Source organism: Crocodylus siamensis, chromosome 12 (genome assembly GCF_052110815.1).
Source record: "Crocodylus siamensis isolate JL-2025a chromosome 12, ASM5211081v1, whole genome shotgun sequence".
Lineage (NCBI taxonomy): Eukaryota > Metazoa > Chordata > Crocodylia > Crocodylidae > Crocodylus > Crocodylus siamensis.
In genome coordinates, this window is record NC_143406.1 from 18,842,022 (window position 1) to 18,865,799 (window position 23,778).

General features: G+C 48.3%; 1 protein-coding gene across 1 annotated transcript in view; it reads left to right on the plus strand.

Annotated features, from left to right (window-relative positions):
• Nucleotides 1-23,778, plus strand: part of CAMTA1 (calmodulin binding transcription activator 1) — a 1,278,205-nt gene that overhangs the window by 1,216,343 nt on the left and 38,084 nt on the right. The window contains exons 11-15 of the mRNA XM_090023968.1: nt 11,989-12,128; nt 12,364-12,560; nt 13,165-13,243; nt 17,857-18,172; nt 18,584-19,107. Coding sequence (XP_089880094.1) covers nt 11,989-12,128; nt 12,364-12,560; nt 13,165-13,243; nt 17,857-18,172; nt 18,584-19,107 — 1,256 coding nt within the window. The remainder of the gene's footprint in view (nt 1-11,988; nt 12,129-12,363; nt 12,561-13,164; nt 13,244-17,856; nt 18,173-18,583; nt 19,108-23,778) is intronic.

Genomic DNA, 23,778 nt, shown 5'->3' on the forward strand with positions numbered 1-23,778 from the left:
AGTGAGCAAAACCCTGGCTTGCATCCATAGATGCTTCTCAAGCAAATTCCAGGATGTCATTATCCCGTTGTACTCGGCCTTGGTGAGGCCACAGCTGGAGTACTGCAAACAGTTCTGGGCTCCACAATTCAAAAAGGGTGTGGAGAAGCTTGAGAGAGTCCAGAGAGCCACATGCATGATCAGAGGACAGGAAAACAGACCTTATGACAAGAGACTGAGAGGTATGGGACTCTTCAGCCTGGAAAAGCACAGGCTCAGGGGCAATTTAATGGCCACCTGTAAGTTTATAAGCGGTGTTCACCAGAGCGCCTCAAGGGATGACAAAGTCGAATGGTTATAAACTCCTGCAAGACCATTTCAGACTGGACATGAGGAAGAACTTCTTTACTGTCTGAGCCCCCAAGGTCTGGAATAGCCTGCTGTCGGAGGTGGTTTAAGCATCTACTTTGAACGCCTTCAAGAGAAACCTGGATGTTTTTCTTGCTGGGATCCTATGACCCCAGCTGACTTCCTGGGGCAGGGACAGGGGGCTGGACTCTGATCTTCCAAGGTCCTTTCCAGCCCTAGTGTCCATGAAATCTGTGTAAACAGGGGCCTTTCTTGATGGGTTCTGGTCATAGTAATGGTAGCAGGAGCCTGTGTCTCTCTTGACTTCCCAGGGATCAGGGAACAGGTTTGTACCTTTATGCTGAGACACCGGGCATGCCTGTGAATGAAGGGCTGCTTCCTGCCTGAACCACTGGTTTCCATCACAGCAGGGAACATATTTGTCACGGTAACACAAGGCACAAAGTATAAGCACATCTTGTTGCTGCAATGGGAGCTTCTCTCACTCGGCATGTTCTGTCCCTGTGAATAGCAGCTCCATCTGCTGCACTCCTAAGTTATTTTCAGGCTCTTCCCAGTTCCCTGCTCTGGTTAATCAGCAGTGCCATCCTGTTAGGGGCTTGTCTCTCTTCTCTGCTTTTTTTCTGTATGGCTTTCCTGTGCTGAGCACAAACATGGGATTCAGGAACATTGTCCTGCTCCTCAGAGCACTGAGACTTGTGCTTACAGCAAACCAGAGCCTAGCATGACAGAGATGTATATGGCTCATTGCCTCTGTGGGGGATTTCCCTCTATGGGCAGGCAGTGCAGACAGGGGGGAAAAACCTGCCTGGGCCTATGGATATCTGACCTTCCCAGCAGAGAGAGGAGGTAACTGCTGTATGGATGGCAGCAAAACATGCCGAGGTCATGCTGCTGTTCAAGTGCCAACTTCTTCCGGGGCTTAAACCCCCATTGCCAGCACTGGGCTCCTTTAATTACTAGTGCACCAGGTCATTAAGAGCTTTGGGATTAAAAGGTGAGTGTTTATGTTTCTTTCCTGTGTCCTGTGGGGGGGTTGAATTATTGCATTGCTGTGATAAAAATAGAAGATTGCTGACTGTGCTGGTTGCCCCCTTATTTTCTGTTATCCGGGCTTTTTGCAAGAGGAATACTGCCAACCCCTTAATTTGTATGAAGTGCTGTCTAATTGCAGCATCTGTCAAAGCAGAAGCAACAGGCTTTCCTCACTGTATTGTGAAGTTAGAGGTTTCTGTAAGAGAAGGTGTGGTGTGACATTCAGCCCGGCTGCTCTCCCTGGCAGCACAGATGAGCAGGTTGCAGATTTGCCAACTTCATTAGAATGTGACTTGAACACTTGGCAGCCACCTGCACTTAGTTTAGAATGGCTATGCCCTGTAGCTGCTTTCAGGAGAGGGCGCATTTAGAGAAGCTTTTAAAGTATCTAACTTTAATGCAGGACTTATGTGAACAGAAGGGATGCCAGCACCCGGAAACAGGTCTTACAAAAGGCTGAAGGGTGTATGTTCTTCCTGGCTCACCTGGTGCTGGAGCATTAAGTGGCAATATGTGCAGCCTAAGTGGCTGAAGTAGTCTAAAGTGACATAATGAGTCTGAAAATTAATTCTTCCTGTACAACTGGGCTGTCCTGCATGGCAATTCCCTGTTTCATAATAACACCAGGAACTTCCACAGACATCAGCTATTCCTCTGAAGTCCCCACAGATTTTTGGGGGGCTTTTTTGGCGGGGGTGGTAAGGGAAGATTCAAAATATTCGTAGGAATAGTAGGGAGCTGTTGCTTAGTAGGGCAGTGGAGGAACTGATCTTGATAACGTTATGTTGCACTTGCTCCACACTTGTTATTTTGGCAACTATCAAGTGGATTCATTTACACACAAAATGTTCTGTTTCCCTTTAAAGCATACTTATTGGAACAGTTGTGCATTACAAAGTATTTTATTTATAAACCATGTTGGAAACCAATGGCAGGAACCCTCTGAGCGCACAAGAAGTTGCAGAGCCCCATGTCTGGATTTATGTGGCAGTGCCGTATTTACAGGAAAGAAAGCATGTCGGATTTTCTTTGCAATTTTAAAGCCAAGATGATTAGCACTTAGCAGCTGAAGGAGCTTGTTGGCTTGGTGCTGTTTCATGCTGTTTCATGAACAAGGCAGGCTGCCTTCAGGCTTTGTCTGCTAAACACCTGCCTAGCCCAGCATAGCTACGCAGCCACACTGAAGAGCTCCTTCTGATAGGAACAGATCCTGCCATGACATTCTGCTGCGCTCCCAAAATCCAGATCTAGGTGCATATTGTTTCTGGGCTGTTCTCCTCAATCTCAATCCTGTAACATGCTGAACTCCTTGGAACTCCCACTGAAGACAATGGGAGCCAAAGGAGCTTATCACACCAGTTTGGAGTCCAAAGCAAATTTGGATTTGCAAGCTAGAGACTTGCATCCAGGGTCTCTAAAGTTCAGCAAAGAGTATGCTGGGGAGTAAGGGGAGGGGGGAGGATGAAAATGACAAGACTTGGAGCAGGTGAGCAGTGTTAGAACTCCAACCAGGGGTCTAGTAAAGGCAAGATAAGTAGATACTGTAAATGATGTACTCAACTGAAAATTATGAGCTTACTTTAAGGCAGGGTGTCTAACTCATCTAGCCCCACAGACCAGATGAGGGACATGGGTTTGGTTCATAGGCCAAATTAGGCCTGCAGACCAGCCCCATACTCCTGATTCAGTACACAGGGGTGGGCTAGTGTGCACGCTGAATATAGTGCCTGTGCTGGACCAGCCCTATATGCTGGGCCCTGTATGCAGTGTGTAGGGCCCGCAGACCGGCTCTATCTGTACTGGTCCTAAATCCAGTGTGCAGCCCCAGCTTAGCTCTGTGTACCACGTGTAGCACATACCCCAGCCTGGCCCTGTGAGCTGCATGCAGCTTGGTTTTACCACCAAGCGCTGTGTGCTGCATGTGGTATGTGAAGCCAGAGCCAGGATGTACTGCATGCAGTGCATGGCATCTGTCTGAGACCCACAGATAGCATTGTAGGCCAGATGATACAGCTTCATGGCCTGGACCTGGCCTGTGAGCTGTATCTTTGACACCTTTAAGGGTGAAAGCATGAATAGTTCTGCATAGCCCTCTGTGCAGGTACCACACTGGTACTTTGACTTTGATCAGGAGTATGGGGCTGGTCTGCCTATGAACCAAACCCATGTCCCTCATCTGGTAAAAACATTTCTGTCAGAAAACCATGGGATTCCCTAGCCTGTCATCTGCCCTAATAATTCAGTGAAATGAGTGAGAGCATTATAGTTTGTGAGCACACTCCCCATAGAAAGTGGAGAGGTTGGAAATGAACAGATGTTTCAGGAGTATAACAACTGTTACGAAACAAGCAGTGTATTATTAGAGCCCTTATTAGTTTCTTTTCGTCTCTTGCAAAATACTGCCAGGTTGCCTATTCCATTAGCTATGTGAGCAATGAAAGAACTCCATTTGTGGCTCTTAAAGATTCCAAAGTTCAAAAACTAAAGCCTAAGTCACCCGAAGGAAGTCTGTAGTACTGAGCAGCTCTTGAGCCTGGTCCACCTGTTTGCAGCATTCTGAAGAATATGCACTGCTGCAGCTGCTGTCTGTGCCATAAAACCCCTCTGCATTCTAGGCATGAGCAGTTGGGACCCAGGGCTGCATAGATGTTATGCTTCATTTGACAATCTAATGATGCCTTCTGAGGAACAACACTGCATGATGGAATGCAACAGATATGAACTTGGTTTCCAAGTTCTTATCAAGCTCCTTGAATAGGTAGCTCCACAGAAACCTCTAGAGCAGTGTTTCCCAACCAGTGTGCTGTGGCACAAAAGTGTGCTGTCAGAAATGAACAGGTGTGCCACAGGATTTTGCCATGGCAATGAGCTACGATATAGCTACAATAGGTATGAGGATGGGGAATGCCTTAACAGGTGTGACGCAGAAAATTTTTATTAATGTAAGTGTGCCTTGGGCTGAAAAAAGGTTGGGAAACACTGCTCTAAAGTGATGCAGATGCAAGGGACTGTTAATAACAAAACAAGATAGCATGGGATAAATGGCCTTGGATTTCTCAACCACTTGATCCGGTCAGGCTAGACTACTCACAAGGTTCTGCAGTATAAATTATGTTAAATTTCAACAACACTTTCTCTAGTTTCCCCTTAATTTCTATTCCAGGCTTCTATCCAGTGCCATAGCGGGGGGAGGGTGCTAAAGTGAAGGGGTTCCAACAGGCATTGCCCAGCTGGGGCAGGGCATGAGGTGGAGCCACAAGCAGCTTATTTTGGGGGGTGAGGGATGGGGGAAGGGCAACTTCCGCTGCTGCGTCCACTCCCAGGCAAGCATGGGGGGGGGGGCATGTGCCCCCTGAATTTTGCACATGGGGCAAGGGCGGGCTGTCACTGTGGGCTTTGTCCTGGGTGCCAAACTTTGTTGCTACAGCGCTGCTTCTGTCATCAGTGCTTTTACTGCCTTGGTGCTTTTTGGCAGTTAGTTTTCATGGGAGCAGGCAATAGGGCTGTCCGAAATGGCACTGTTCCATTTTGCCTTGAGTTTCAATGGTTCGAGGGAACAGCGTTCCATTTTGAATTTCATTTCAATTCAAAACAGCTGTTCTGTTCCAGTCCATTGAAACAGAAAGGCTGTTTTGATGCTGTTTCGACATTTTGCTGGGGACGGGAAGTCAGCCCAGCTGGGCTGACTTCCCATCCCCAGTACTACATTATACGGGCTGGCTTCTGGATCTTGCACTGGTGATGGGAAGCCAGCCCAGCTGGACTGACTTCCCATTCCCAGCGCTATGGTCAAAACGTTTTGACTTTTGCAACATTTCGACTAGCCTCGTTTTGTTTTGAGGCTATTTTGACGGCCTTTGTTTCACTTCAATTTTGCTGTTTTGACCTCAACATGAGTTGAAATGGTGTTGAACTGAAACAGCTGGCGAAATTTTGCACAGCCCTAGCAGCCAATGCAAGCTCACAAAATCCTTCGCTACTTAACTGCTTTACACTTGATGCTGTATATTCTGCTTTCTAGTTGTATCCTAACCTGAATGTCTCTGACAACCCATAGTGGGTCAGAAAGACGGGTCCCATGTTAGTCCAGGTTTTTTTATCCTGTTTCCTCATATTAGTTGAGAATTTCCAGAGTTACATTTTATACCCACTGTTAGCTGCTTATCTAGTGCAGCTTGGTGAAAGGCTGCTTTGTGGCTCTTCAGCCCTTCTGTCTTGTGGAGCTGACTGGGTTTCATTCAGATCTCAGTTGTACTCAGTATGGTATAGAAACATAGAGAATAGCATGACCCCAAAATTTTGACCTCTGCTAAACAAATTTGTCACTTGGCAAAAAAAAAAAACTGTGCGAGTTGAAAAGGTAGGAGGGTATGTTGTACTTGATCTCTGAGACTATAATAGATCCAATATGGTTGTAGCTGTCACGTTTTGTGTGCATGTGTGGGGGGGGGGGTGTTGTATGGAATATAAAAAGCTAAGCTTATTAAGGAGGGGAGAAGTTGGGTCAGGCTGACAATCTGCCCTGTTTGGCTCCTTTTCACCCTGCAACCAATGCAGCAGGTTCTGCGGGTATCTTTTGCTGTATACTTGTTGGTGCCTGTAGCCGTATAAATTGTTTTCTCAATTTGTTGAACTTTTAAAATATAGAAAAGGAAAGAAAAGCACTTGCACACTTGTTTCCATTCTGTGCATACTGCAGTTTCTGTGCAAAATTGTCATTACGGTTGGAAGTAGCATTGCATTAATTTTATTATCTAGAATAAAGAACTTGTAAATGTATGACACAAACAGGTACAATTAAAATAGCTTTTAAAAAGTCCTCAGCTTGCGTTACAGTTCCCAGGGGGCTGCAGACTTCCCTATACAGAATGTTGCTTACAATCTTGTCGGTTTTCATGGGTCCTACAGAATTGAGATGAAGTATGTAACTGAACAGCATAGCATGCAGCTGCTTACTTCATAGCACTAACTTTTTTTTCCAGGTAGTTTCCAAGTTGCAGGAAACTGTCAGCTGGGCAGTGCAAACTACCTACCAGGCTCTAGCCCCTGCTTAACATTATCACTGGGACTAAGATTGTGAAGGTGTATTAAAGGCAAAGCCACTGGTTGTACAATGAGGAGGGTGGTGTGCTCTACTGGATTCTCAGGCAGATGGGGGAAGGACTACGGAGGCAGCTCTCAACAGCATACCTAAGTTAGTTATAGCATATATGTTATGTTCTCCATATAACACAAATGAGAAACCCATGTCACTGTGTCCCGTGAGACAAGCTAGGCATGGGGTCTGCTGTCCACAAGCCCTGACTGCACCCAGGCCCCAACGTGGGACTAACCTGCATATTACTGCCAGCATGAGCATGAGGTGGCTCTCACAGGTGTGTGCTCCCTTCCTCTAGGCCAGGGGTTGTCAACCATGGGTACGTATACCTCTGAGGTACTTGGGAACGCTCCAGGGGGTATGCAACAGCTGTGCAGAGAATCTGGGGCACTTCTGGTTTCGCTGATGCACTCAGGGGACACCTCCCCCCCCCACGCTTATCAATCAGCTGCCAGGGCACCCGTCCTGCTCCTTGATTGGCTGCTGAGGGAGGGACACCCCCCTTTGTCAACCAGCTGAGGGACTCTCTGCTTCTTGACTGGCCACTGTGGGTACATCAGCCAAAAAAGGTTGAAAAACCCTGCCCTAAGCTGTTTCCTGTTGCAGATGGTGCTTTCTCCCAGCTTTAAAAAAGGGAGGAGGGAGGACCCAGGCAACTATAGGCCCGTCAGTCTTACCTCAATCCTAGGGAAACTCTTTGAGAAGATCATCATGGAGCACATCTGTGATGGGCCGGCCTCAGAGATGATGCTCAAGGGCAACCAGCACGGTTTCATTAGGGGTAGGCCATGTCAGACCAACCTGATTGCCTTTTATGATCAGGTCACAAAAGCATTGGATGCAGGTGTTGCCGTGGATGTAGTCTTTCTGGACTTCAGCAAGGCCTTTGACACCATCTCCCACCCCAACTTCATTAAAAAAATTGGGCGACTGTGGCATTGATGCCTACACAGTCAGATGGATTGCAGATTGGCTGAAGGGTCACACTCAGAAGGTAGTGGTGGATGGGTCATATTCGACCTGGAGAGAAGTGGGCAGCAGAGTCCCCCAGCGCTCGGTCCTTGGGCCTGCGGTGTTCAATTTCTTTATCAGCAATTTGGACAACGGGGTGAAAAACAACATGTTTAAATTTGCTGATGATACCAAAATTTGGGGTGATATGAGCATATTAGTAGGGAGGGAAAGACTGCAGCAAGACCGGGATAGGTTACAGGGGCGGGCTAACAAAAACAGGATGCGCTTCAATATTGACAAGTGCAGGGTGTTGCACTTGGGCAGTAGTAACCAGCAGCACGCTTATAAGATGGGGAAACTCCCTTCTTGAGAGCATGGAGGCAGAAAGGGACCCTACAATGAGACTGCGGGACGTGAACCTGTTCAGCCTTCACAAGAGAAGGCTGAGGAGGGACCTGGTGACCATCTATAAACTCACTAGGGAGGACCAGAAGGGTTTGGGAGAGACCTTGTTTCCCCTAGCGCCCCCTGGCGTAACAAGGAATAACGGCCACAAGTTGTTGGAGAGTAGGTTTAGATTAGACATCTGTAAGAACTACTTCACAGTCAGGGCGGCTAGGATCTGGAACCAACTTCCGAGGGAAGTGGTGCTGGCTCCTACCCTGGGGGTCCTTAAGAGGAGGCTTGATGTTTACCTGGCTGGGGTCATTTGAGCCCGGTTTTCTCTCCTGCCCAGGAAGGGGGTGGGACTTAAAGATCTACAAGGTCCCTTCTGACCCAACTTCTATGATTCTCTAATTGTGACATTCCCTCCCTTGCAGAACAGCTCCTGACTGCGCCTCTGAGCTGTGATTCTTAGAGCTCTGCTGCTTGGGAAGGTGCTAGTAACAGCAGATTACATTGGCTGTTGGTCAGGCCTTTGCAGTGATGACAGTCTTAGCATTGTCCTCTGGACTACTGGTCAGTCATGCTTTGTCCACAACCGTGCTGGGCAGCCTCACTCTGTGCATGATTTGGGGAGAGACTCAAGTAGAGGACACTGGGGCAAGCTGAGTTGTGTTTCAGATGTTGCCCCAGTTCCTCTGTGACCCCTTTTGTCTCTGTCTCAGTTGGCTTGTCTGTGTAAAGAGGACAATGTCAGTTACTGTCCTGCCACTTTGAAAGCACTTCCAGTGCCCAAAGGACTGTACTGTGCCACAAGAGGGGTAGGAGAGGGGGTGCCATCAGTTAAGAGATTCAGAATAGTTTGGAATCAGGCCTGTTGGCTCCATTCATGAGAGGCAGGGTCTCTGGCTGCTGTTCTAGTGACCATCATTCAGAAACATCTTCAGGGGAGACCCTCAGGTACAGGGTAGTTGGCACCAGCATGGTTAGTCCATGCTGCTGCTTGTCAGCAAAAGTGGCAATCCTGGACTGTGTGGCAACAGGCAGAGGAGCAGGCATCTGTTTCATCACAGCAAGCAGCACTGTGGAGCCCAGGACTTACTTCTGATAGACATTTTGTGCCCCAGGCTCCCTCTGCAATGAGCTCAGATCCCACGTCAGTCCTCTGCATTCAGTGTTGTGTTTTGGAATGAGCGTGCATCCTCTGCTTGGGATGAGTCTCAGAGACATGTTACAAAGCCTGATGCTGTTTTTTGTGGCTGCTCACTGTACAGCTAATAAAATTGGAATGCAGGCTTTTATTCGAGGTGGTGGTGGTGGGGAGTTAAAAATGCAGGCAGGGGAGCCAGCAGCCACAGCAGTTAAGTGTGTGGCTTCTTCTCCCAGGGGGCACATTACCGTCATAGCTGTCTGACATGGGGACATGGCAAGAGGGACTGGTGCTGATATCAGGTAGTTGTCAGTTTCTGCAATGTACGTGCTCTGCATGGGAATGAGGAGGCAGAGGAGATGACACAGACTGCACTGCAGCACACTGCAGCACTGCCAGAACAAAGGCTGGCTGGAAAAAACATTGCCTTGGTGGAGCTCTGCTCTGGCCACAGCTGAGTAGCAGGGTGTACAAGTTGCAGCTGCAGCCATCCCTGTTGCCAGGCACCTGCCAGTTGTCCCCCTGCAACTTTGGCACCATCAGAAAGGCCCTGATATTCTGAAAGTCAGAGGTTTGCGCTTGGCATCTCATTGGCTCTGCTTTAGTCTTCAAAGCCTCTGATGCAGGACTGGGCCAAACGTCCCCCACACTGTTGCCACAGGGGCATGTTGTGACTTTTAGATGAATTGAAACCCCCCCCCCCATCCTGAATTTCTTAATCCTTCAGTGAGAGCCAGGTCTGCCAGAAGGGCCAGGCAAGCTTTGTGCCTGCTGACAGACCTTGGGCCTTCCTGGATGATGGGGCAGTTTGTCAGATGCAGGCTTCTAGGAGTGGCCCCTTAATAGTGAACCTTTCCACCATTTAAAGACCTACATATGGTCCTTGGCCCAGTATAGCCACCACCCAGTAAATTTTCCAGGTTTGATTTGTTTCTAACAGGAAATCTCGCATTGCAGTGCAAGGGCCTTGGGTTCCAGGCACTTTCTCGCTTGTGGCTGGAAGCTGAGGAAGTGATGCACAACTGATGTTTCCCTGGTGTTTGCCTCTTCCTAATGATTTCCATGTCTGCATGTCTCAGAAGAACAGTGTAGTTTGTGTCTAAGGTAGTAACTTGACCCCAGCTCCCAGGGATGTCTGGGCTGTTGTGCCTCCCTATGGGAATTGCAGCTTAGCAGTGTCTTAATGCTGCTACAACAGAAGGAATAAAGCAGCTGTATGCATGGTGCTGGATTCCCCTGTAGCAGATACTGCACAAACACAAGACTAAAAGCCCTCAGTGCAATTGTTCTAGAGCAGGGGTTGTCAACTAGGGATACCCTGGGGGGTGCTTGGAAAGGCCCTAGGTGGTACACATGGGTGGGAGGGGACAGAGCGCTGCTACCCACCACCCTGGGTTGCCGCCTCCCAGGAGCAGGGCCAGGGTGGGGAGAGGGCAGTGGTGCCCCTCTGCAGGCTGCACAGGCGCTGCCCAGCCAGTCGGATGCAGTGGTGGGCAGGGGTTTGGAAGTTTGCATGTGGCAGCAGCAGCCGCCACCATCCACCACCCCATGCTGCCACTGTTTCGTGTCGGGTCGTGCTCCCTCGGGCCCCCCGCATCCAGCCACCAGAGGTACACTAATTAAAAAAGGTTGAAAACCCCTGCTGTAGAGAAAAGCAGTCCTTGCCACAGTCTCCTGACTGTGAAGAAGGGATTCCCACTACCTCCAGCAGGCCCTTGTTCTGTGGCTTGCAGCCACACACCATGTCTACTGGTTTGCTGAGCTATGAAAAGTGTTTCTTTGTGGTGTCAGTTGCTATGGGGCCAGGCACCAGTTGCAGCAAGACCCTCCTAGCTGGGTGGGGTAGGGTTTTTCGGGTGGTATGTAGTGAGCGTACTGGCTTCCCAGCAGTTCTCTTGCCTCTCAGAAGGATGCCCAGGTGGCCTGGTTTAGACTCCGAGGCTTTGTAAAGGGTGCCATGAAGTTGCTTCTTTTCCTCTAGCAAAGGAGACCCTCTCTCCTGGTCACTGCTATGGCATGGGCAGGGTGGAGCCTAAGATGCTTTCTCTCCTCCCTGGCAGGGTGGTGCCCTTGTTCCAGCCCTCTATTTGCAGGGGAGTGGCAGGTTTTGGGGCCTCAAACCAAGTTCATTTGTCAGTATTGGGGGCTGGGGCTGGGCCAGGGAAATGGGACAGTGCCCCTTAAGGCTTCCTTGCCCCAAGTCAAGAGAAATGAAAGCCCCAGGGGATCTCTTTCTTGTTGGTTTCACTCACTCCCTGTTCCCTAGATTGAATCAGGCTGAATTCAATATGCTTGTAATGTAGGATCTGGGCATTGAGGTTGGCAGCTTGGTAAACTGTCCTATCTCCTGTTGGGGACCATGGCCAGTTTCCCACCTGGGATGTGCTTTCTGCAGGGTCCCTCAACTCTACAGAGCAAAGTCCTTTACAGTGGGGGCAGGGCTGCCTAAAGCAGCTATACAAGGTTGGGGAGGCAGCAGGGTTATACCCAGGGTCCCCCCTTAGGTGCATCTTTTGCAATGGTTCTGTTCTGGGTCAATTGGAAAGCACCAGTAGTGTTTGCCCCTTCTGGGGCATCAGGCATTGACCCAAGCATTTGTACCTGGAAAGAATGGGCGGATGGGCCTTCAGGACATGAACAGGGACTCTCCTATTCCTGTGTGACCCACTCCAGACCCCTTGCCTGAATAGGAGGTGGGGAAGTGGAAGTGCCCTTAGTGTGTGTCAGGGGCCATCCAGGGTTGGTTCCTGCTGTTTAAGTGTTCTCCAGCCAGACTGGAGTTGCTTCAGGCTCATGCCTTTCACTTGTGCTCCTATGGCATCAGAATCAGGGAGTCCGTGTGACAACAGGATTGGTTCCCAGGTCCTGGACCCTAAACCCACTCCTGGCCACATGACCTGCCACACTGAGCTCATCCTTCCTGTATCTTTACCTGCAGCTGACTCCCATCCATGGCTTTCTGCAGTGTTGTGTGGGTGCCTTTCCTTGAGTGTTCTGATTCTATCCTGTTCTGACCTAGATAACCAGTTCAGGATGTCGATCCTGGAGCGGCTTGAACAGATGGAAAGGAGAATGGCCGAGATGACGGGTGCCCAGCAGCACAAGCAGGGAGTCGGAGGCGGGGGCAGCGGGAGCGGGAATGGAGGCACCCAGTCACAAGTATGAGCTCCCGCCAGACCCACCTGCTTCTTGCAGCTAGTGCAGCTGCAAAAGGGAATGAGGGGTCTGGTTCTCTTTTAAACACCACAGGTTGCTGTGGGAATCTCCCTTGCATGCTGCCTGTGCCTCAACCCTGTCACTAGCAGCTTTTAAAAGTGAAGGCTTGCAGTGACTTTGCACAGACTATACCCCTATACTTTCTGGATAGTATCTGAGATATGGGTATTGCTTGTAGTGCGTGTCTGGGCCTGGGACACTGGGCAGCTGCTTCGAGAGCCGTGTCGTGGTGGTATGCGAGAAGATGATGAGCCGTGCCTGCTGGGCCAAGTCCAAACACCTGATTCACTCAAAGACTTTCCGAGGCATGACACTGCTCCACCTCGCTGCTGCCCAGGGCTACGCCACACTGATCCAGACCCTCATCAAATGGCGGTAGGACCCAACACATCACACCCTGGGCTTGCCTGTACAGAATCCACAGGAAGCATATGTGAATTCAGGCTCTTTGCTTTCTCTTTCCTTGAGCAGAAGAGAGACCAGTCCCCTCCCTGAGCAGGCACCACACTTTTGTACTGTAAAAAACAGTAATGACCTAGGCTTATTACTAGATTCCTTGGGACTCAGCCAGCCCCTGTGTGATCTTTTGGTGTGCAGTAGCCCCACTGCATTCACACACGTGTGTTGCTCAGCCCTTCATGGGCATTCTAGGCAGCACCTGAGAGCCAGGCATGATGACCTTATTTTTGTGTGGGGAAGCAGATTCGTTGACAGATTGAATGACTTGGCTGTGGTCATGGGCAAGTCTGTGGGTAGTGGGGCCTAGTTGGTGTGGTGTCTACCAGAGCATCCTCTAGTCCCAGTGCTCATCTGTAACAAGTGGGTGCAGAGAGGTGCCATACCCGGCCCTCCTGGCAGTGACTGTTGCAGATGTGCTTGGCTTGTGGTTGTATGGTTGGGCAGCAGGGTGCAAAGCTAAGGCTCTGGGACGATTTCAGCTTAGCTACTGTGTCAGTTTGTGCTTTTGTTTCCTCTGCAGCACCAAGCATGCAGACAGCATTGACCTGGAGCTAGAAGTCGACCCTCTGAATGTGGACCACTTCTCCTGCACACCCCTGGTATGTACCAGCACCCATGAGCTGTGGCAGTGATGTAGCCCATGGAGATGGCCCAAAGGAGCTTCCTGAGGGGGAAGATGAGCATGGTTGACTGCATCGTTGGCTTTTGCCTGTGGTGGTATAGAAGGGCCTTGCATGTTGTTGTGCTGTTCAGGAGACAGGCACAACTCTTCAGTTCTCAGGGCTGAGAAACGAAAAACAACTTCCTTGTTTCATAAGGGCTTTTGAGTTTTGTTTGGTTTTTGCTCCCATTTCCCTCCATTGCCCACACTTGATTTTGATTTGGTTTGTTTTCTGCCATTTTGGGGGCAGGGCTTAGATATTTTCTTGTCTGTGGGTCTGTTACCCATTTCCTAGCTGTGGAGATCTTGGCTTCCTTAGTTTGTGTCAGAACCAGAAAACTCAGGTGTGTCCTGTCCACCTGGAAAACAATTGATCCAAAACCATTGGAACCAAACAAGATCCCCCATTCTCAAACCAGGTGGTGACCAGAGATGCTGGGACAGCCTCGCTGCTCTAGTCTGTCTTATCAACATAGTCAAGTTTAAGGACATGTAAGGAAGCCAGGCCTGCAGTGCAGCCACACTAATACCAATTACCATAATAACACCACTGACTAAGTAGGGACCAAGTAATGCCCTTCACTATTAGTGCACCCTGCACAGACCCAGCTCTGGGCTCTTACAAGGTGCTGCTGTCTCTAATCCCAGCAGTTTCCCCTTCCACCCCCTACTTTTTTTTCCAGCAAGAATGTGGGTCACAAGTACATTAAGAAGTTGTACATGCTAAGAAGGTAAAGTAGACAACTGTAAGCAAAAGCTCCCGGCTTCACTGGTCAGCCATGATCTGTACTCTGTCCTGGTGTTATGTAAATAGCATAAATACCAGCTTGATGTTAAGTAAATAACATGAAATTGATTTTTGCCTATTGCTTTTAATTTTATGTATTTTTTTTTAGTTTTGCATTGCTTTAAGAAACTCAATTTTGTCTTGCTTTATAGCTTGACATAAGTGCTTGAACTTTTACTTTTTTATATGCTATATGGATGAGAGTGTGTTTGTGGAAAAGAAAAACATTAGCTGGTGACTGGCTGAAGAATGCAGACAAATAAAAGACCAAACAAGAAAAATTTGCCCCAGAAGACAGAGAGAACAACAGTAACTGATTGTTAAGAAAGAACATAGTGATAACCCAGCAAAAGCCCACAGGACTGGGTGAATTGACAAGGCTATAAAAAATGGGGCGAGACATTGATTTTGGGTTTTGTTTTGCATGTTATTCTGGAGCATTGCCTCATTTGATGAGATGGACCGGCAGGAGCCTGGCTCTCTCTTGGATCAACTTGGCTAGCTACTGAGTTGATCCGAGCACTAATAAGACTAGTAACGTATACCAGCATAGAATAGAAGTTGGGGTATGAATGTGGGGGGGGGGTGTGTATTAAGCACTTCATTAATAAATGTGGCACTTTGCCTTATTCCTCTCATAAAGTTTCACTCGTGATTTGAGCAATTGGCAATTTGTGTAACATTTAAGTGGTGGAGAATTGCAAAACCAGGGGGATACAGAGGAAACTCTGTGTTTATTGTTCTTTTGGTGTACACAACTCAGGCTATAAAATTCCCCAAGCTTACAGAAAAAGTTGGATTCTTGCTGATTAGAAAATTCAAAGACGGTTTTGTTAAAAAAAAGAAGGGATGAGTTATAAATGAGTTTATGGATGTCTCTCACCTGTAGATTACCTGAGAAACTAGGAGGGAGTTTAGGATCTCCATTTCTACCACTAATCCTTGGCTGTAGCCCTACTTGAGGGCTAAAGGGAAAATTTAGGTGTTGTGTGGTTGGTGACCACAGATTTTAAAATATATTGTGTGGCTTAAGGCTTGTGGACTTCAAAGTGTGAAAACAGAGGTGGTATCTGAATAGAAGATTGTTTAAAGTATAGGAATTTATTAATTAACATCTAAAGAAATAGGTTAAGCAGTTGAAAAATCCTCAGTGTAGGCTGTCTGTTGAAGCTTTGCAGATGGCTGTTATGCAAAAAACAAAAGCAAAGACTTAAGGGTCCCTGTCCCCATTCCCCAGGAAGGTTCCCCAAGGCTGCCATGGACAGAGGGCATACCAGCAGCCTGTCTCATGCATCCCACTGGAGAGGGGCTGTGGGCCTCAGAATCCCAGTTTCAGACTGATAACACCTAAAAAAGAGCCTCAAAAGTAAGCATTTCATCCTGGCCAAATGTACCTTGACTCTAATGACAGCCCTAGGATTGGTAAATATAGAATTGTTAAATTGTTTGTATTGTTGATTTTTGCTATTACTCTGCATCAATAAACTTGCCTATTATTAACTGGCAGGTGTTGTGGTCAGCCTGATGGTTGTGCTCACCTGGAACAAAGGGGCTGGTTCCTAAAATTCAGTCCAACAATTGGCCACTCCACCAGGACACAAAGGCAGTAACCTGACTGATCAGAGAATTTATTGGTACAGAGTGACCCTTTCTAGAGGGGTTAGCTAAAATATGTAGTAACGGAGAGCTGTATGGTAACTGTGACTAGGGTTGTAAGTGTTGTGCAGAAAATGTTGTTTGTTACTGCTGAGCAGGAGACTTTGTTTGCCTACGTCACGCAGAGTAGTGGACATGGTTATGTGCTGTGGTCTGCTTGGGATTAAGTAAGAACCTCCTGTTGTGTTTGCAATAGAAAGCTAAAGAGCAAAGAAAGTCTCTCTGCTGGAAAGGCTGTGTGAATGAACAGGGTCCTTTGGCTCTAGGGTCCTTGGGAAGGGTTACAGTCTTTTATGAACGGTTACAAGAACAGTGTGTTTTTCTGTGTAGTTTGTAAGGTGCAGGTTACAAGTGCAGGTTATGGCACGGCAAAGTGTTATTCAGGCAGTGCAATTTCAAAAAAATCAGAGATAGAGGAATGTAAAAAAGATACTTTTGGATCCTGTGCGCCCTGGAGGATAGAGGCAGGAGGTAGCACAAAAAGAAGCAGGGTATGTTACTGGACATCTGCTCAGGCAGTGGCAGAGAATTTGTGATTGGAAGCGAGGGAAAAACTTTGCTCCCCCCTTTCCTCCCCCCCCTCACCTCTCTAGGAACAGTAAAAAGCCTAAAAGAGATTGTTATAAAAGTGTAACATCTTGTTTTGGGAAACATCAGGATACAGCTGTGTAAACAGAGATCAGTGCCCAGAATTACTTTGGTCAGAGAAAGAGTAAGCTTATCAGAAACATGTTTTGTTTTTTCTCTAGGAAGGCATGGTTTGTGGGGGGTTCCTTTTGGAAGTAGGAAGAGCTTTTCCAAGGGAATTGTGTGTGGTGTGTAATCCATCTCACACAGTCTTTCAGGGGGAGATTTCTCGGTTCTAGAACAAAGCTTGCTGGATTGTGTGTGCACTGTAAGAACTGACAGGCTATGAGAGAGAGATCAAAATTTGCTGGATGTATTGGTTTGCAACGTGCGAGGCAAAAAGGGCCACTGAGAATGAATTGTAAAGCCTGTATACCAAAAATGATACAGTTAAAATCTGTAAGGAAAAGGAAAGCTGAAAGTTAGGTAAGACTCAGAAAAAAGTGTGGTATTCCAAGCAGTGTGGTATGTGTTTGCTCTGTGTGTGTATTGCAAGGCAAAGAAACTGCTGGAAGTGCGTCTGCAATCTCATTGGTAAAGGGTGTGATTTTTTTTTTTTACCTCCCCTCAGTCTCCAAAAAATAGTGTAAACCTTTTAAAAAGAAGAGTCTTAACAGCTTGTTAAAACAAAAAAAAAAATGGTTCTAAAAACTCAGTGTCAGCTATTAAGGCTCTTACTGTAATTGATAAAGTTAATCAAATCAAGGGTGGAGCTTGTCCTGCTCCTCTTGGCCTGGTTAGATGTGTGCATTCTGGGGGTGCTCAGCCAGCTTCTGATGGTAGTCAGACAGAGTCTAGCTATAGCTATCCTGGTGCCACAGCTTGGTACAGGTACAGCTCTTTTATTGACACTTATCTGTGTTTCCTTAGTTTCTGCCCCACACTCAGCCCAGCCCTGAAGACTTGTTTATCACATGACTTCTTTGCAGTCACAGAGATGCTGTCATATTTAGCATTTCGCTGCTTCCAAATTTTGTTCGCTGCTTCCTAGATTCCTGCTTCTCCAGCATTGCTTCTCTCTGTTTGGCTTCTCCCTGATAATTCAGTACAAAGCACTGACAGTTCCACCCTTCTGCGAACCTTGGCTGGCTGCTGGTTCTCCTGTTCATGTTGCACCACAGCTCTGTGATACTCCGAAAGCTAACACTGTATAGCTAACTTCCCATGGGGAGAGTGGGTTGGGTCTTTGAAAGCTGAACGTGAGGTTAGTGTGAAGCGGACAGACAATGGACATCCTCCTGTTTTTGAGCCCACAGGTGTGCACCTGAGCTGTGTTGCAGGGCCATTACGTGATCTCTGTAACACTTGTAAAGACACCACTTCTGGGCATTTGGGCATGCTTGGGCATTCAAGTGGTGCTGCTCAGAGCTATTCTCAGTGGGCAGAGCATGGAACAAGTCTCAGGGCTTAATGAGAGAGGGCAGCACTGATGGGTGTATCATGGGTTTTGCCATTGCATCAACTGTTCTCTTCTTTTCCAGATGTGGGCATGTGCTCTAGGCCACATGGATGCAGCTGTTGTGCTGTATAAGTGGGACCGCCGTGCTATTTCCATTCCTGATTCCCTTGGGAGACTGCCCCTGGCTATTGCCCGGTCTCGGGGTCATGTGAAATTGGCAGAGTGCCTGGAACAACTTCAGCGAGATGAGCAAGCTCAGCTTGGGCAAAACCCCAGAATCCAGTGCCCTTCAAGCGGAGAGTCCAACATGGAAAGCTGGGTGTCCCAATGGCATAGTGACATAATCACTTCTCAAGAGCCCCCAAAGGGAGTCACGGTTATTTCCAGTTCCAGTACAGGTAAAAACAACTCAGAGGGGTAGTAGCTTCCTCTGCTGGAGCAGGCAGTTTACTGGGAAAAGAGGCTAAGCACAGCTGTGCCATTCTAGGTGTGTTCCTCGGTCTCTGCCTCTTGGTGGCACTTCAAGTGATTTCATGAGCATTGATCAGTGCAGAAGTGTCCCACAGGGTGTCAGAAGCTGGCTGTTTTGAAAGCAGTGCACCTTGAATTGTGGGATCAATTTTGGTGTAGCTTTCTTGTAGAATGCCCATCACTGCTGCCACAGAAATCAGTATGCCATGCCTCTCCACCCATGGTGGGTGGGAGCGCTTTGTACTGGGATCACATGATGCTGGCTGGTGGGAGCACTTTGTACTGGGATCACATGATGCTGGCTGGCTGGTCCTGACTTGCAGTCTGTTTGCTTCCAGAGTTAAGACGACCAAGGTCTGAGCCCTCCAATTACTATAGCAGTGAGAGCCAGAAAGATTACCCAGCACCCAAGAAACACAAGCTGAGCCCTGAGTACTTCCAGATACGGCAGGACAAGCTGCTCTCCACAGCTCTGAGCCTAGAGCAATCAAGCCTCCGGAAGCACAGTGCCAGCTCCAAGCATCCAGCCCCAGAGACAATCAGCCCCAGTGAAGGGATGAGGGACTATGGCCGGGAGCTGTCCCAGCACCTCCCAGACAGCACTGGGTACCGTGGCCCTGGCAGCCAGGCAGGGATCAAATGGAGCCCCAAAGACCTTTACATCGGGGTGTCCACGGTGCAGGTGACAGGGAGCCCGAAGGGGCATGCACTGGGGAAGGACACAGTGGCCCATAGCTTGCACCAGCGAGAGCAAATGAACGTACTGCTGATGGCTGACAGGGAGATAGTGGACACGGAGCTGCTGTCCTACCGGGACAATGTGGAGAACGAGGACTGTTTGCACCATATGGAAGACTTGCAGGTAAGTCTGTGGCTGCTCCAGGGCCATCTTCAAGGCTCTGTTGGGCTGTGAGACATGGAGGGCCAGGGCAGGTGGTGTTACAGTTGCATGAAGTGCTGTTGAGCTGCTGGGGCACAGTGGGTACGTGGGCTGGAAGGGTCACAGCTCCATGGCAATATAGGAGCAGCCCTGGCCAGTGCAGTAGGATCATGAGAGAGGGCAGCGCTGGGTAGAGATTCCAGGGGGTCATGCCAGTGCATGCAGGCAATTCTGCACAGCAACTTCATCTCGAGCCCAGGTACTGCAGGCCAGTGCCCTTGGGTGTCCAGCAGCAGTGCCACTGGCTTTGTCATCCTGTGTGCAAGATTCTGGTTCTGTGCCAGCACTGAAGGCGCATTGCATCAGTGAGTAGCTCTGGCAGCTAAGAGAAACTGAAGACAGCAACCCCAGACTAAGAGAGCAGCTGCTGCCATGTGAGAGGCCTCTGAAGGCACCAGGAGTCTGGCAGTGAAGGAAGCAGGTCCTAGGAAGATCAGTGTACCAGATCTGCCCTCACCTTTCCTGCTAGGTATTTATCTCCCATGTTTCAGGAGAGAAACAGAGGAGAGCAGCTGGCGTTTTAGGGGAGGCTGTCTAGGGTGGGCTGTTGCAGTCCTGAATGCAAGCTTCAGAAATAAATTGTCTGAAGCCAGCTGCACCCAAGCATAGCAAGGGAAAACAGGCCTTTGGGCCATGTGGTACTGACATGTGCTGTGCTCCTGTGTCTGGTATTGTTGGGGCTGGGATCTGGCACCTTCCCTAAGAAGCCCCATCCCTGTCACTCAGCATTGACGTGATTTTGCTGCTCTCTGTTCCTGGGCCAGGTGTGGGAGTTCAGGACCTTGATTTTGCTATTCAGGCTCCTGTTGGTTATAGCAGAGCAGCCCTAGCAGCTCCCAGGCTTCCAGTGAGCTTGGCCTTGGTAAGCTGTTCCTGGAGCTGAGCTGGTAGCACCAGGTGGTGACTTCTTTGCAGCCCCGTGTAGGTGTTCACAAGGAGCCCTGGATATGCTGACACATTTCCTGTCCTTCTCTGAGAGGTCTCTGCAACCTCAGGAACCAGGGCAGCAAGCAGAGATGGTGTCCCCAGCACAGCAAGGGTACCTGAGCTTGGGGTCCTCATACGCCATCCCAATGATGAGGATGGCCTATGACCTGAAAACCCCATGTTCCCCTCTTAAGAGGGGCCCAGAGGCAGGTGATCCCTGGCTGCTGAGGAAGGAAGGGAGGGTCTCTGGCGACTGCTGCAGTGGTCAGGGACCTACAACTGATATCTAATGTGTCCATGTATTGTAAGCCAGAGGTACAAGCAGCAGATTAACTCCTGCTATCTGGAGGCCTGATATACACCCTTCTGCTTCTTCCAGCGTGGTCCCAGATTGATACTAGGCCCATCCTTGAAAGAGTTGCCTATTCTGAGTCTGTATCAATTAGGGGCTGGTCACAGCCCACAATGACACCAAGTTTATCTAGGGAACTGAACAGGTATGACCAGAGTGGATTTGATTTAAATCAAATCATTTTAAATGCTGATTTAAATCACTGGTCAGGAAGCCTCGATTTAATCATTGTTTTCTGCAAAAAGTGCATTCTTGTTGTTTGATATTCTTTATTCATTTAACTTCTTGAAATGGCACTTTTAGAGAAAAGTGAGGGCTTGACTGTGTGTCTACAAACTTGCAGAGAGACAATAGGGCTGATAGGTAGGTAATCAGATCTGTTATCTCTCATCTCCATATACTGCTCTTAACAAGGATGTTATCTCTGGAGACGCATCTCCGGTTTGAGAACTGAAACTAAGCATCGCAGAGATGCTTAATGGGATCTTCTAGACTGAGCACTGAGTCCCACTTGGTAGAGTGGTTTTTTTAAATCTTTACTAATCTATAAAGGAGCCTCTGGGAATCCCATAAGACTGGGCCCCTAATATGGCCTGTTGTAATGTGTATATATAAAACTTCTAAAAAGGTTACATGAATATATTGTCTCAAATTAGTATATAATTAGAAGTAGTAATCCCTATCCTATGATGATCTCTTTGAGCTTTAACATCTCTTAAATTAAAACTATTTTATATGTTTTTTTTAAAAAAGCATCTTAAAAAATTTAAAAGTGTGTTTAAAGAAAAAAAATGAAATTTTTAAAAATCTGATTTTTACATTTAAAAAAAAAAGTCATTGATTTTTATCCACCCTGCATATGACTGCTCCTAGAATCCTCACAGTGTGGCAAGTCAGCCCCTCAGCAAATCAATATGCATTTGTTGCTGTGGCATGTGCTGCCCATCCTGGAATCACTGCAGCAAGCCCATAGGCACACTGCGGGCTTCTGAATCAGTCTTGCTGTCCCTGTAAGGGCTGAACGTCCTTACCCTTCCCCCTTATAGACCCATAATCCAGGGCACAGTGGAAGCAGTGAGCAGTGCTCATTAAGAGGCTTTGTCTGTGGTACATGGTTGCCAAGCAGCTGTCAGGACCTGTTCCTGAATCTCTGAACTGAGGTTCTGGGACTGAGCACCACCTTGGTCTTCCACCAGGCACAGCTCATGGAAGGCAGAATGACAAGGAAAGGAGCCCTGCTGGAAAGAGCTTCACACTGCTGGCCCTTGATTGGCCCATGGCTCCTGGCCCTTGATTGGATCCTCCTATCTGTTTCCTGGGGAAGCCGTTTGGACAACAAGGTTCCTGCTGTATTTGGACCACCCCGCTGTTTCCCTGTTTCCTGGGATGACCTCTCCCTGCTGGCTCGCTTGGCAGGAAGAGGGTCTATGGATGAGGGACCCTGAGACAGCAACAAGATAGTGGCCTATAGAGAAGGTGACTGAGAAGGTGACGCAGACTTGATCTGCACTCCTAACTGGTGGAAGGGCAGGAACAGCAAGGACGGTGATGCAGAGGAGAACCTGCCTGTTTGTGGTGCAGGTGAGGGTCTGCCTTGCTTTTCATGACTGGAGAGGCCTTTGATGTTGAGGCTGGAGTTAGGCATACAATTCTGCAGAAATACCTGAAAGTAAAAGTGGAGTTTCTTAATAACTTTGCCTGTGGGCTTAGACTGGGTCATTAGCTTTCAAGACCATAGTTCCTACACTGGTTTTAGGGAGATGTACCAAGAACTTCGAGAAGACTCTGCCTTTCATTTTTCTGATTCTGGAGTGGCTGCAGACTCCCAGGAGTAGGTGGTAATAGTGAAAATGTTTACAGACCTCATTATGGAAGAGACTGTGGGAATGTGGCTGGAGTGGTACTGTGAAAAGTGGGTTACATACTGAAGGTATGAGATGCAGACTGTGTTTGGACTGGGGCTTGGCATGCCCTCGTGTTACTGTGGATGGACCCCATGGACTATGGGGGTGTGAGGCACTTCCGCACTGAAACAGCCTTAAAGAGTCCCATAGGGGGAATATCTTTTATCAGGGACATCTCAAACTTTATCATAAGTGTGGGCAGCATGAGCATCTCAATGCAGCCTGCACACAGACTTTGTGTGTCCTGTGTAGAAAGAAGGGCCATGTGGCAAAACTTTGGATGGATGTGTAACTTGTGTGGGGAGAGGGGCCACATATTCCAATCCTACCCCAAAACCTTTGCAAGCATCTCAAGTCAGAGGACAGTAGCCAATGCAGAGGATACATAAGAGGAGAGGGAAGAAGAGGACAAGGAGGAGGGGAAATGAGAAGAACAATGGGAAAAACAGGAAGAAGAGAGGCAAGAGGGAAGAGAGGAGGAGCAGTTGCAGGAAAAAAACAGAGGTGAAGGGTCATAGATTCATAGATGTTTGGATCGGAAGGGACCTCAGTAGATCATTGATTCCAACCCCCTGCCTGGGCAGGAAAGAGTGCTGGGGTTAGATGACCCCAGCCAGGTGTATGTCTAGCCATCTCTTAAAGACCCCCAAGGTAGGAGAGAGCACCACCTCCCTGAGAAGCCCATACCAGATTAGGCAACCCTTCCCTTAAAGAAGTTCTTCCTGATGTCTAACCTAAATCTGCTCTCCATCACTTTCTGGCCATTGTTCCTAGTTACTCCAAGGGGTGCCGTGGTAAACAAAGCATCTCCTATTCCTTGCTGCCCCTTGCCCCACCCCACCCCAATTTGTAGGCAGCCACAAGATCACCTCTCAGCCTTCTCTTGTGGAGGCTGAAGAGATCCAGGTCTCTCAATCTCTCCTCGTAGGGCTTTGCCTGCAGGCCCCTAACCATACAAGCGGCCTTCCTCTGAACCCTCTCGAGGTTGTCCACATCCCTCTTCAAGTGCAGCGCCCAAAACTGGATGCAGTACTCCAACTGTGGCCTAACCAATGCCGCATAGAGGGGGAAGTATCACCTCCCTGGACCTGTTCATCATGTACCTGCTAATACATGATAAAGTGTGGTTAGCTTTACTGATCACTCTGTCACACTGACAACTCATGTTCATCTTGGTGTCAACAATGACTCTGAGATCCCTTTCTGCTGCCATGCTGCTAAGAAGGTCCTCCCTCATCCTGTAAGTGTACTGGTGATTCCTTCGCCCTAGGTGCAGCACTTTGCACTTGAACGGCATCCTAGTCTGTTCTGCACACTTCTCCAACCTTTCCAGATCCACCTGGATTATTTTCCTACTATCTAATGTGTTAACTTTACCCCATAATTTGGTATCATCTGCGAATTTGGACA